The sequence below is a fragment of the Zootoca vivipara genome, chromosome 7, assembly GCF_965207765.1.
Source record: "Zootoca vivipara chromosome 7, rZooViv2.hap1.1, whole genome shotgun sequence".
Taxonomy (NCBI): domain Eukaryota; kingdom Metazoa; phylum Chordata; class Lepidosauria; order Squamata; family Lacertidae; genus Zootoca; species Zootoca vivipara.
This window is the reverse complement of record NC_142590.1, coordinates 10,058,770-10,072,609: the sequence shown is the minus strand read 5'-3', so window position 1 is coordinate 10,072,609 and position 13,840 is coordinate 10,058,770. Positions and strand designations below refer to the sequence as shown.

The following is a 13,840-nucleotide window of genomic DNA, read 5'->3' as shown; positions in this document are numbered from 1 at the left end:
AAAATTATTAAAGTGAGACTAAGATGTGAGCAGCCAAATACTTAGAGGGAGACAGTACCACGCAGAAGGGATCACAAAGCGGGAATGGAAATGGGAAGCAGCTCAAGAGTGGAGATTTAATAAGAAGATTAGTGTTTGAGGAATGGAGGAAATGAGGGGAAGGGAGAGAGGGCATAACAAAGGCAGGCAGGAGTGGCCAGGACCATGGAGAAATGTAAAGATTAAAAAAGAAGATTAAACTTCATGTGAAACAATAAGGGAAACCAGTGAAGGGAAACATGGACATAGGTGGAAAAATATTGAGGGAAGCAAAATTGTTCAGTAAGAAGAGAATCGTTCTTCAATAGGGACTGAAGCATCTATAAGTTGTCAGTGAATCTTGACCTTGAGCAAAATTCAGTGCAAGCTCAGAAGCTCCTAATGAGGCTAAACCTCTGCAGTCATTCTACAGGAAGTCAACTAATTCAGGAAGTTGGCAAAATTCCACAGGCAGCTTTTGTCTGCCTCGCTTCTCCCCAACAGTCACAGGACCTAGGGTGCCAGTTCCCCGAGAAAGGTCCGCTACATCAGCACTAGGGTGACAGAATGCCTTAATCCACTTTAATTGCACAAACCTAAATTTCCTGGTGTGGGCTTGAAACCGCCCCGCGCCCCCCCCCCCTGCACCCAGTCTGGAGGTACCTTTACTCTATTTACACATTAGCTGCTTAAAATGCAGCAAGGTCATTTATCTGCACCATGTTCCAATTGCCATACATACCAGAGAGGAGGCAAGGATGTCTTCACCCAACAAGCACTGCCTGATTTGTTTGCCCACGCCCGAAACCCCACCCCCTAAATGCCTATTCAACAAATCTATCATCTGCGCCCATTGTTGTCAACTGCACATGTGCAACAGAGGTTTCTAGTGTACACACCCCAGCTCAGCTGTAGCTTTCATTTTCAAATTGGATGGGAACTGGTTTGAGGGAAAGCAACTGTCTTTCTCAACAAAATTGCAGGATACATATGGGGTTGTGCTCAGCTTGAAGCACAAATAAAAGGAAATGGGAGCACAGCCACTGTGTCAAGAATCACAGTGTTAATTGAGCCTTGTGTATCGTTAGTGTCAGGGGTCATAAGGATGAAAGACTCGAGAGGGGGAAACTTATTTTATTTTCAACTTACCTTCAATACACTTCCACCTTCAGTGATGCTGAGACCCAGTTTCTTCAGCAGTGACTGACCATCCTTCAGCCACTCTAAGGTTGGTGGGGGAATGGCATTGCTCTGGCAGTGGAGCTCCAAATCTTCGCCCATAACCACAGAGACATTCTGTTCCTCTCCCATAATGTTTGGTGGAACTGAAGCATGTTAAGATTTAATGTCATCTCTTTTGGCTGTAGCAAAGGAAACTAGTCTCTCTCACACAACAGTCATAGAACCAAAGGATAGGCAAGAACCAGGGCTGGATTTAGGTCTGATGAGGCCCTAAGCTATTGAAGGTAATGGGGCCCTTTATATGTCCAGCTGTCCTTTGTCAACAACAAGTTGTCGCTGTTTCTTGTGTTGAATATATGCTATATGGTAATTTATGGACCTAATAGGTATCTAAAGCCATTTAGAAACACTGTTTATTTGTTTTTTATCTTATATTTTGGAAATGTACATCCAGTTGTTGTTTTTTCTTTAAATTTTTTTGGGGGCCCCCCGAGAGAGTGGGACCCTAAGCTGTAGTTTGTTTAAAGGTAAAGGTACCCCTAACCGTTAGGTCCAGTCGCGGATGACTCTGGGTTGCGGCACTCATCTCGCTCTATAGACTGAGGGAGCTGGCGTTTGTCCACAGACAGCTTCTGGGTCATGTGGCCAGCATGACTAAGCCGCTTCTGGCGAACCAGAACAGCGCACAGAAATGCTGTTTACCTTCCCGCTGAAGCGGTACCTATTTATCTACTTGCACTTTGATGTGCTTTCGAACTGCTAGGTGGGCAGGAGCAGGGACCGAACAACGGGAGCTCACCCCGTTGCAGGGATTCGAACTGCCGACCTTCCGCAAGCCCTCGGCTCTGTGGTTTAGACCAATCTGGCACTGGCAAGAACTCTGAAAGTTTGACTCTCAGTCTCTCATAAAGAACCTCTAAATGTAGGCCATTTTGATTCCCCCACCCCCCAAAAAATTCTCCCAAACACTGGTGTTTCTAATGATTAATCTAAAACAGCTAATATCCAAGTTGGCTCATGGAGGTTACACACATGATTTAGAAGCCTGATTGTGCTACAATCAGTTACTTTACTTATTATTACTTAATCATGAATTTGACTTTAATGCAAATCTGGATGTTTCTTTCACCCAACTGAGAGCAAATTTCACCAACCATTTAGTGTGAAGTTATTATTCTTTTGTTAAAGAAAGAAAGTGTCCGTGCTACTCTTGGCTCTCTCTTTTTGAACTATCCTGTAAATTGGTGGCATCACCCTTGAACTGTTCATCCAGAAACACGAGTTTTTGAAATTAACCGTGCGTGTCCTTAACTGTGAGCAAACGGAAGATGGAAACAGGAGACAACAGGGCTGGTGTACATTCAAAGCATGCAGCATTTTCCAAGAGACAAATATTTAGTTAACCAAGAAACAGAAGATTAAAGTGGCTCCATTTTGTAGAACGGTGTAGATCAACAATACTGTTTCTTTTAAACAGTAATCAAAATCGTCTCCTAAGACCAAGTAGACAAATCCCTCCCATCCCTCAATTTCTTCCTCTGACCTCTCCATCTCAGGTGGAAAATATTTTTGGCCCTCCCTCTTCTCTCCTCACATGAATGGTTGACTAACAAATTGCCACAATATATTTATAAAATTCTGTTCTATGGTCACCAATGTGTTTGAATGAAACACCCCACCCCATAAAAATCCAGGCAACTTCCCCAACAAGCCAAGCACTCCTAGTTTTTTTTTTTAAATAAAAAATAAAAAATGGGAGTGGCAGAAGATTTTGGTGGGCACCAAGAGGGGTGTCTGAGGGCACTGTGTTGTCCATAGGCACCAGAGTGATCTTCCCTGTTCTAATTCATCAAGAGTCCCTGGCAGTTCCTTTCCAGTGTTTACGCTTGGGAAAGTTGAGTCCTCACCGTGAACTTTGAGATCAATATCCCTCTGTTTCTCCCCTGCAGCATTAACCGCAACACACGTGTACCTTCCCGAGTCACTGATCTGTGCGCTTGTCAGTGCCAGGATACGACCTCCAGAAAGAATCTAAAAAGAAGAAGATGTAAGATTGTCAAAAAGTGACATGAATCGTGACGTGTGATTGACAAACATAATTATATATCAAGTTGCATCAATCACACAATGCAATTTTCCTATCCTGTTTGGCTTTATCTTCACAATACTTCCACAGATCTTTACAATATCTGTTCCTGTCTTACTACTTTGCACTTATTAATATCAATTTATTCATTTTTTTTAGTGACTAACCAAGGGATTTCTCTAAAATGCCAGAAAAGGCTTGAGTATTTTCATATCAAATTGCAATCCTGATTGCAATTCAAAATCAGGTGTCTTCATGTTCCTCATTATTTCTCACCGAATTAAAAAAAAATGAAGTGTGACGGGGTCAGAAACTCTCCCCCAAAACTACCTGTGAGCTCCCATCATTCTCCCCAAGCATATCTGGTTATTATTACAAGAACGGGACCACCTCTTAGCTGGCTGCAAGTAATTTCCTTCCATTCCTGGTGTTTGGAAACCTACTATGACAGTGACTCAGGCACCAGGTTGTGTGAGAGAGATGGCCCTTCCTGCCTCCACTACTAAGGAATGGGAGAGGGAGAAAAATCTCTGGCTCATATGTGGTATGTGTGTCATAACTGGTGTATTCTGAACCAGGCATTGGACTTCCAACAATCCCAGCCAGAGTGGGCAATGGTCAGGGCCTGCCCTCTGCCATAGCAGCCAAAGCATTGGGAAGTTTCGTGCTTGGAGGGAGACGTTCCTGGCCTCTCCCTCCAGCTGGATAAATTGAGTTACCGTAGCTTGCCTGCCAGATTGGACCAGGTAGACTCGAGTTGAGCTCACTCTGGGGGGCAGTCCTGACTGGGTCCACAGAGGACTCCACTCAGGGCTACTCCCTGGGCATAAAAAGGGGCACACCTCACACAGGGCCGGTGCGTCCATTTAGGTGGACTAGGCCATTGCCCAGGGCGCGAAAAAGGGGCACACTTCACGCATGGCTCACCGCAAACCCTTTTTTTGCATCTTGCTCCCAGCCTCCCTATCATTGTGCTTGCTTCTACCAGCTTTGTGGGTAACATGGGGTAATCTGAATATGGACTAAGTTGGCTGCCCTATTCTGGGCCGGGGAAGAATTTCCCCCCTGCCAGGTAAATTGGCTAACCTGGGAGGTTTTCGCCTTCCTCATAGCAATCGTCACTACTTTGGAAGGTAAGGCATCGGATATAACCTGGGCATGGTTGCAGGGGAGGTTATATCCAATGCCTTATGGGAATATGGGTATCCTGTTAAAAGGAGGTGCACCTGCCCAGGTGTGGGGACTAAGGCCAAAGCACTCCTTGAGGTGGCAATCCTTGAGAACTGGCACCTGGTTTGCATGTGTCATGATTTAACGAAGCCATAACATGGAAGCATGGATCAATTTCCCATTGTTGTTATTATATTATTATTATTATTATTATTATTATTATTATTATTATTATTATCAATTTATTTACAGCCCTCTACCCAGGGGTCTCAGGGCAGTTCACAGAATAAAATCACGATATAAAACCACAAAATACGTAATGAAAATCAAAACAGCCCAATAGCCCCCCCAAAAAACAAAAACATTTATAGGGGGCATAGGATATAAATCTGATCAACCAAAGGCCTGGTTAAAAAGGAACGTTTTTGCCTGGCATCTAAAGGTGTCTAATGAAGGCACCAGGCGAACTTCTCTGGGGAGAGCATTCCGCTGACGGGGAGCCACTGCAGAAAAGGCCCTGTTCTCATGTTGCCACCCTTCAGGCCTCTCGAGGAGGAGGCATACGAAGGAGGGCCTCAGAATATGATCTCAGGGTCTGGGTAGGTTCATATGGCAAGTGACGGTCCTTGAGGTATTGTGGTCATGAGCCATTCATCTCCTATTGTCTCGGCTGTAATGTGGCTTTCCAAAGAGCACTAATTTTTGGTGCAGCAAATAAAGGTGCAGAAAAGTGGAGAATGCTACAAACAGACCATGCTAAGCAGTAATCACAGGGTCACTTCCAGGGTGGAAGCCCCTTGATTACTACTGAAAAACTCAGGCCACCGATTTCATTCAATAAACTAGTTTAAATAGTCCTGGAACCCTCAACAGTAGCATCAAAGTACCTGGAGTCCATTTGAGAAACTAGAAACAGGGCTACCATCTTTCAGCCAGGTCAGAATGGGAACAGGAATCCCACGAGCTTCACATTCCAATCGAACCGGATTATTAACCACAACAGTTACCATTTCGTTGTTGCCAGAAATGGAGGGTGAAACTGACAAGAGAAAGAAGAAGAATCAAGTATTTGAAAGTCCCATCTATAACTTTTCAGATGCATGTGAGTCTATGTTTTCTGAATGGGATTAAACTTTGGTGGTTCCTCAGCCTTTTCCCATCTGTCTCCCTGCCCTCTCCCCAAGTTTGGGCTTAGAACCGTATATAATATCCTTGGCGTCAAACATTTCTTGCAGTCAATAGTTGGGTGGAGTTAACGGCTGTAGACTGCGTCTTGGGCCACAGCAGCTAAAAAGGAAATGTGCTGCTCCCAAGTCATTATAAATCAATTAATATTAAAAGCAACTGAACACAGTTTCTGTTTAGCTCAGAGGGAGAATGTGACTCCTACAAGCCAGCATGCCAAATTTTAGCAGTGCTGTTGCAAGCCCATCTCTCAAACAACCAATCAAACATATGCAAGTATAGCTGCCTAATAGGTTTTTTTTTTCTAAGAGTGACTTTCCATTAGTGCTTTAGGAGCAAAGAAATAAGAATAACAATAATGATGATGATGATATAGTACCAATCCTGCAGAAGTAGCGAGGTTTTCATGTCCCCAGCAACCCCCGGGGAGTGGCCTGGATCGTTGTGTCAAAATTTCAGGACGATCGGTCAAATGGTTACGGAGAACATAGCGGCCGACAATTTCAAGTTTTTTACATTTTTATATATATAGATTGGAAGCTGCCCAGAGTGGCGGGGGCAACCCAGTTGAATGGGCGGAGTATATGTAATACATTATTGTTGTCATTATTACTGTACAGTGGTACCTCTGGTTAAGAACTTAATTCGTTCCGGAGGTCTGTTCTTAACCTGAAACTGTTCTTAACCTGAAGCACCACTTTAGCTAATGGGGCCTCCTGCTGTAGCCGTGCCGCCAGAGCACGATTTCTGTTCTCATCCTGAAGCAAAGTTCTTAACCTGAGGTACTATTTCTAGGTTAGCAGAGTTTGTAACCTGAAGCATTTGTAACCTGAAGCAATGTACCACTGTACAAGCATTGCTCATTTGACTGACAGCTAATCAGCTGGGGTTTTTTGTAAAGTGGACAGTCGGGTTGCAATCGTGATCCATGCAGGATGCACGTTCGCAACCCGTCTGCACACGCGCGGCTCACAATTTGGCGTTTCTGCACCCTTCGGGTACTTCTGGGTTTGCACAGTGCGCAACCCGAAAAGACACAACCTGAAGTGCCTGTGACCCAAGGTACGACTGTATTTTTAAAAACCTTTATTCCTGACTTTTGCCGACAGGTGAACACATTTTTTGCTCTGGTGGTCTTTTGCCTTGCTGAGTGTCTGATGATGTTAATAGGCATATATTCTCTGGGCTCTCTGCTGCTGCACTGCTATTGAATTTTAATCCAAGCTTTGATTTTCTGATATTAATATGATTTTCTGATATTAAAAGTGTTCTATGCCAGCCTGATTCATGGGCATTAGGAGGACAGGACAGACATGTTTAGTAGTAGTAGTAATAGTAGTAGTAATAAACATCCTCATCATAAATGTTTTTTCATGATTTTGCAATATTTTTGCATGATAAAGTAACAAGTGCTGCAAATTACAGTAGAACCTCAGAAGCCAAATGCCTGTAAACTTGAACATTTTGGCTCCTGAACAATCAAAACCCGGAAGTGATTGTTCCAGGTTTTTGAACAATTTTCGGAAGCCAAATGTCCGGCGCAGCTTCCGATTGGCTGGAGGATGCTCCTGCAGCCAATCGGAAGCTGCGCCTTGGAAGTCGAACGCTTTGGAAGTCAAATGCACTTCTGGAATGGATTCCGTTCAACTTCCAAGGTTTGTCTGTATTACCTTTTTCTGTAAAGAAAGAGGCTTGATAACAAGGGGAGAGGGGCTGAACAATTACCAAGACAAACCAGTGTTTGTATTCCCCAGACACACAAAGATTGTGGCAAGAAAACCAAAGAGAACATAAATTTAAATTTTCTCTCTTTGCTCACAAAGGAAGAAGGGAAGAACTCCTTGGCTTATGCATTTAAATCTGTGTTAATTTTTTGCACCCAAGTGAAAACCTGTGTTCTATAGTTGCATCTGATTTGGCCAGACTATAAGAAAACAATGGAAATAATTTTTTTTAAAAAAACATTGTTGTTGGAAGTTGATAAAGGTGTCTCATGGGTCTGAAAAGGTTGACAGCTACTTGACTGAAAGACTAGCAACATTGAAATAAACACTGAAATGGCAACATTGAGATCTATCTTCCAGGCACGACTACACTGCACAGTTTTGTCGAGGAAACACTTCAGAACGGAGTGTTCTCCCTTTTTAAAGTTTTGTCAGTGCTACAAAACCGAGCTCTGGACTAAATATTCCCCGAGTTTTCTCCTGGGAAACGATTTTAACGAGTACCTGGAAGCTATTAAGTGCACAAAATAAAACATGAAAAGAGCAGATGAAATGTGGAGAGGTGTTTCCCGCCCCTCGAGCAGTCCTCTTTTTTTATGAGAAGAAATATTTACCGTGAACCTGGAGGCTGTAGAACAGCTCGGCTATTCCTGCTGCATTCGCCACAACGCATTTATAAATGCCAGTGTCGGAGATGTGGGCGCCATCAATCTGTAAAACCTGCCCTCTGTTCAAGAAACTGACGCTGGCGGTGTTGGTGAGAGGGTGGTTATCTTTGTACCACGTGATGACTGCAGAGGGAATTAAGTAAAAGCGGCTGTTGAGAGGGGTCTAGAACTCGCTGGTCTGCGTTTATCTAAACGCAAAAGCTCCTTGGAAGGGGCGAGGAAAGGCAACTACCTGTTATGTTCAAATGCCACTCATGCATAAATGTAAAACAGATGCTTTGTGTGCGTCCATCTCGGATGGCAAATGCTGAAAAATAAAGGCGGTGGGCGTGTAGGGAAAGAATTAAGGAATTCCTTCCCGTTTTTGAAATGGAAACAAGCTCAGCGTTAGGACTAGGGCTGTGCGATATATCAACCGGTTTGAAGTCCACATTGTGATATCGGTTTAATAATTTTTGACCTGGCAATATATTGCAAATCATGATGTGTGTGTGTGAGTGCATGCTATGTAAAAAAAAACCAACGTTGGAAAACTGGTGAAGGCAGCCAACGCTTCTCTAGATTCCTGCAGCTCCTATTAACTCTGCTGACTCAGCTCTTGAGAATTACAAGAGCAGGCGCCGGCAAAAATCGCAATGCTGGAAAAATCGTGAAGTCACCCAGTGCCTCTACATAGCTCGTTCCTTATTTCAGACATCGTAATATATTGGCATATCAGGATGTTTAGCTGGTGGTATATATCACAGTGTTGAACCAGCCCTAATTGGGACACAGGGCTACATCCAAAGCAACACTAAGTCATGCATCAACACTAGGATTTCTACCTGTGCAATGGAACTCCCCCCCCATGCCCCCTAAATCTATTATAGGGGCTCCTTCCAACCCTCTGGAACAGATTTGGAGAGGGTGCAGAGCAAAAAAAAGGGGAGAAAGTGCTTTTGCACCCCAGCGGTAACCCTTGCGCTAAAAGGATGTGTTAGAGGGATACTGCCCAATAACTGCCCATCAGGTTGCATATTCAAGCAGGCCTGTTATTGTTCTTCTCACTGGTCACTTACTTATCCCCCACCCCCGTAACAATATGCTTTGGAATAACATCCCTACAACAGCCCACACTACTTAGGATTTTTTATAAAGCACCCAGAATTTTATAAATACTAAACATAAAAATGTACACATGAAAATATGGTGGCATGGCATCAAAGCACAACTAAGTTTGGCTCAAAGAGAAGTGGGGGTGGGGGACTTAAAAACAATAGGAGCTCGGACAATGGAATGGGTGGAATTAAAATGTGGATGCAATCTCCCACAACAAACAGGGTGCCATGTGGACAATCCAGTATAAACCCACTTCAAATGCACGTACCCGCAAGAAAGCATCAGTCTGGATGGGCCCAAGGCCAGTTCACAAATGGCCAAGTGTTGAGTGATCCAGCGACACGCATACATATGTAAACAAGCTCATCCTGAAAATCTGTTTCTACATTTACGGGGTGAGAAGGAATGATAAAGGAAGCGGGAGCCAGCAAAAGCAGAGCCAGCCCCAAGGCAAATTCAGTCCAGTCCAAAAGTTTAGAATGTCGCCTCTGCCAAGGCAATCAAGGGAGCTGCTTCAAAAGCAGCCAATTTCTTTCTTCAGCCTCACTCCTGGAGTCTCTGCATCCGATTTCGCAATGCCAGAAGCAGCCTTGTACATGTCATGTGGTTAGTCAGCAAATCCACCCCGAAGGCTCTTTTTGTCGCAGAGAAGTAGCCAGTGACTTTAAAAAAATTGCTCCGGATAATGAGCAAGAGCCATCCCCAATTCATAGCAACAAGGATGGTCTGAGGGGAAGCCGACTGCACCATCTATCCATGCATGGCGGAAACACCCCAGTCTATGCAGCACACAATATCTGCACCCTTCCCAGCCCTCCGGCTGCCTCGCAAAATGACTTCTGCCCTTTTCCTGAGGAACGTTGAATGGCAAACCCTTTGCTTTCCAAGCACATGGAGTGTTCGTGAACATTCTGCACATTCCTCGCAACTCAGCCAAACCAGTTCCAGAAATGTTACCGCAACAAACAGTTGATGGGATCCAACATTGAGCTAAGAGGGGTATGAATGCAGGATACAAGGGCCACTCGTGCAAGGGGGTTTCCCCCCTCTTCCACCTGCCCTTAAACTATTCTGGGGTTTCCCCAATCCTGCAGAGCAGATTTAGAGGATGCGGGGAAGGGCAATTTGTTGCACAAATGGACCTTGTTTTGTGCCTGCAAGAACTTAGTTGAATCCCACCCAAGACAACACAGATGGGTTTGTAGCACATGGGCTACACAACACATTTATTGAAAGAGAAATCCCATTATGTTTCATGGAGCTACTTTAGGGTAAGGTGAATCCTGAAATGCAGCAACTCTCCTCCCGCTCACCCAATTTATTTATTTTTTAATAACTTCTGAGTGTGTATCTACCTGGCAAAGGATTTCCAGATGCTTCGCACTCCAGCTGTATTGGATTGTTCAAAACCACAGTCTCGTTTATCATCTTTCCTGCATCCTTCAAACTGGGTGGTTCTGGGAAAGAAAAGGAAGAAAAGATTAGCATCTTGGTTGTTCAAACTCACATATATGAAGGCTTTCTTCTGTGCTTATCAAGTTAACTAGTTTCTGTGACAGTATCAACACATATATAATGAAGGCGCCAGGCAAACTCCATGGGGAGAGCATTCCACAAATGGGGAGGCACTACAGAGAAGGCCCATTCTCGTGCTGCCACCCTCCGGACCTCATGTAGAAGAGGCACACATATTTCTTAAACCAGAACATGGAGAGACCTAAGTGGTTTCCCCCTTCTTCTCTGGGATGTTCCAGGTGTTGTGCTACCTCACACCACACGAACAGAGGGAGCACGGGGCAAGGAATGTAGTTGATGTGAGAATGGAAAGGATGTGTGGTATTTATAATTGCCTTCCGCCATCCCTAAGCACATCCCACGTCAAGGGAATGCACACGGCAGATAGCTAACTCTTTATTGTTAAAGATACCACTTATGGTAGCTTCTACAACTCTTAATAGCTACGCACACCAATCTAGCATCAGGTCCATGCTCTATGGAGACCACCAGTTTATGTACCTTCCCCCAATGGGCTGTGCACTTGCAACCGGAGACTATGCCTCAATGGAAACATCCTCTGCTCATCCCTTTTCAGTCCCCTCCTGGTTCTGGGAGACAGTGATGCAGGAGAAAGTGGGGAAGCAGCTGTCCCTTCACTTCACTTGCCTGACCTGCCTCCTTTCAACCCATTCTGTGCTCCACCCTCCAGCTCTGAAGCTTCTGCTGCCTCCGACTCTTGCCTCCTGGATGTTACAGTTCCCCACAAAATCACAGGCCCCTCTCCTGAGTCAGTCCCCAGCCCGCCTTCCCCAGCGCATCAACACCCTACCAGTCCCCGACATCCCATTTGAGGGTATGTGTGGAAGTCACCCCTGGAGACGGGTTAACTCCCTTGCCGCAATGCTGTGTGCAGAAATCTTCTCATCAAAGCTGGCCCCAAATCACCAGGCTCACATGCAATCAATCATTCCCTCCACAATACTGGAGACTCCTCTGAAAAAAACGGAGGCTTGCAAAGACGACAAGGAGGAAAGGGTGTGTCGTAAAAATGACAGGAGCTGCTAAGTGCTATCACAAACGCCTAAAACGTTTGCGAAAGAACAAGAGCTGAGCAGGAGAATGTATGTGGAGCATGCATGTGTGGACCTAGCATAGTCAATAGTCTACGTTCCACGTCGGGAAAACCATTACCATACACATGCAGTCGGACATGTTGTTGGGCTTCGCCAGCTGCATTTGTTGCCACACAGGTGTATCTGCCAGCATCCTCCATCAAAGCCTTGGCGATCTGCAGAATGCGTCCGGAAGACTCCAGCTGCTCCAGAACGGAAAAAGAAAAAACAAGCATCCAGAGAGATTTCCAATAGGATATGCGCATTATCAGCTCTCCTTCCAAATGGCAATTATATTCAGGGTGCTTACTTCTGGATTTTTGGCTTTAAAAATCCAAAATCCTACTGCTAAAATTCCAGTTCAGCAGCTGGAATAAATCATGCATAAAGAATAAATGCAATTCATTTGCATGTTTGCTTTTAGGTGAATGACCAGGGCATTGTTATTTGCATGCTTGTTTTCTAATCTTGGCCCATTATGAGGATTGCCAAAGACAAGATTCCACTTTGGGATTCTTTCTTCTTATTATCCACTGTAGAGCTCTGCTTCCCCTCCCTTCATTTCAATTGACCTAGAAAAAAAAGCCTGGGGGTTTTAAGCTATTGGCATATTAAACAGAACTATGGTACACTGGGAAGCAGGTCATACGTTTAAATTATAGCAATGAGCAGTAGCAGTGTGTGTGGCACAACATAGTCGCTCTCTTGCCAATTACAAAATTTATTTGTTTAGGTTTTTCAAATTAAAAATTTACAGAGATATATCAAACATAAATCATAAAAACAAGATTCCAAGGAATCTCCTGGACTTCCATCCTTGCCTTTGTGGGCATAGCTGCCAAGTTATCCCTTTTTTAAGGGATTTTCCCTTATGCTGAATAGGCTTCCTCGCGAGAAAAGGGAAAACTTGGCAGCTATGTTTGTGGGTCCTATTGTTAATCCTTTCCTCCCACATTTTTTTTATGATACAGTAATCCAAATATTTTACCTCTCCATTGTGCCCAAAATTCACCATTAAACTACAAATGTTATTCCAACCCTACTAATGATTTCAACTGTTTACAATGGTCTTTAAGGTAGGTTATAAATTTCCCCCATTCCTTGTTAAAATTTTGGTCTTCCTGATTTCTGACTCTTCTGGTCATTTTAGCCATTTCAGCATAGCCCATCAACTTCATCTGCCATTCTTCTCTGGTAGGGACGTTATCTTGAGTCACTCTCTGGTCAATGGTGTTCCTGGCTACCGTGGAAAGTCCAGGGCTGCACAGAAACACTGCTGGCCAACCTGCCATTCCTGTTAGTGTGCCTGTGAAGTCCCGTGAACCTCCTGTTGCCTTGCCCTGTCTCTGCCAAGGCATGCAGCAGTGACCCTGGTGATGGGCCAGTGGCTCCATGGATCTGCTCTACCACGTGGGCCGCTACTGTTAATGATGTTCCATTTTTAAGCTTCTGGAAAGGCCAGGAGGTGGGACGGCAAATGGGAAACTGTGAATCTGAAGGGTCTAAAACACTTGGGCTGATAAAGCCAGCACAATATCAGAACAATATTCTCCACCCCCACAGCATTCTGCTGAAGACTTCCATGCAACTCAAAAGCTTATATGCTCCTGCACCAACAAAATTATGTCCAAACGCCTTGCTCGTTGGGTGCCTCTGTTCTCCTGGAATCTGGCGTGGCAATCATTTAATGCTGTGGATTATTGAAATCAATCAATTATTGATACGTACCCGGATATTTGCTCTCGCTGTATTTACAGGCCGACTGTCTTTCAACCAAGTGATTGAAGGGATGGGTATGCCATTGGCAATGCACTGCAAGGTTACTGGTTTGTGTATCACTACAGATCTCTCAGGGAGCCCAGTCGATTTTATTGTTGGAGGAACTACAAAAAATCAACAAAGAATGTTATGCAGGAGCAACACAATCCAGCTGCTATAAACCTGCATACAGTTATCAAGACAGTAGGAAAGGATCTCTTTCAAATTCTTACAATACAGGTGGATCATTATCATATGTTAAAACAGGCCTCCCCAAACTTCGGCCCTCCAGATGTTTTGGACTACAATTCCCATCTTCCGCGACCACTGTCCTGTTAGCTA

The 13,840-nt window shown here is 44.4% G+C and overlaps 1 protein-coding gene across 2 annotated transcripts in view; it reads right to left on the bottom strand.

Annotated features, from left to right (window-relative positions):
• The window catches only part of HMCN1 (hemicentin 1), a 275,559-nt gene that overhangs the window by 117,784 nt on the left and 143,935 nt on the right, over nucleotides 1-13,840 (bottom strand). For both annotated transcript variants that reach the window (XM_060276655.2, XM_060276656.2), the window contains exons 35-41: nucleotides 13,469-13,623; nucleotides 11,820-11,943; nucleotides 10,487-10,588; nucleotides 7,980-8,156; nucleotides 5,344-5,495; nucleotides 3,108-3,231; nucleotides 1,168-1,343 (exon numbers count right to left, since the gene is read on the bottom strand). In XM_060276655.2, the coding sequence (XP_060132638.2) occupies nucleotides 1,168-1,343; nucleotides 3,108-3,231; nucleotides 5,344-5,495; nucleotides 7,980-8,156; nucleotides 10,487-10,588; nucleotides 11,820-11,943; nucleotides 13,469-13,623 (1,010 nt within the window). The remainder of the gene's footprint in view (nucleotides 1-1,167; nucleotides 1,344-3,107; nucleotides 3,232-5,343; nucleotides 5,496-7,979; nucleotides 8,157-10,486; nucleotides 10,589-11,819; nucleotides 11,944-13,468; nucleotides 13,624-13,840) is intronic.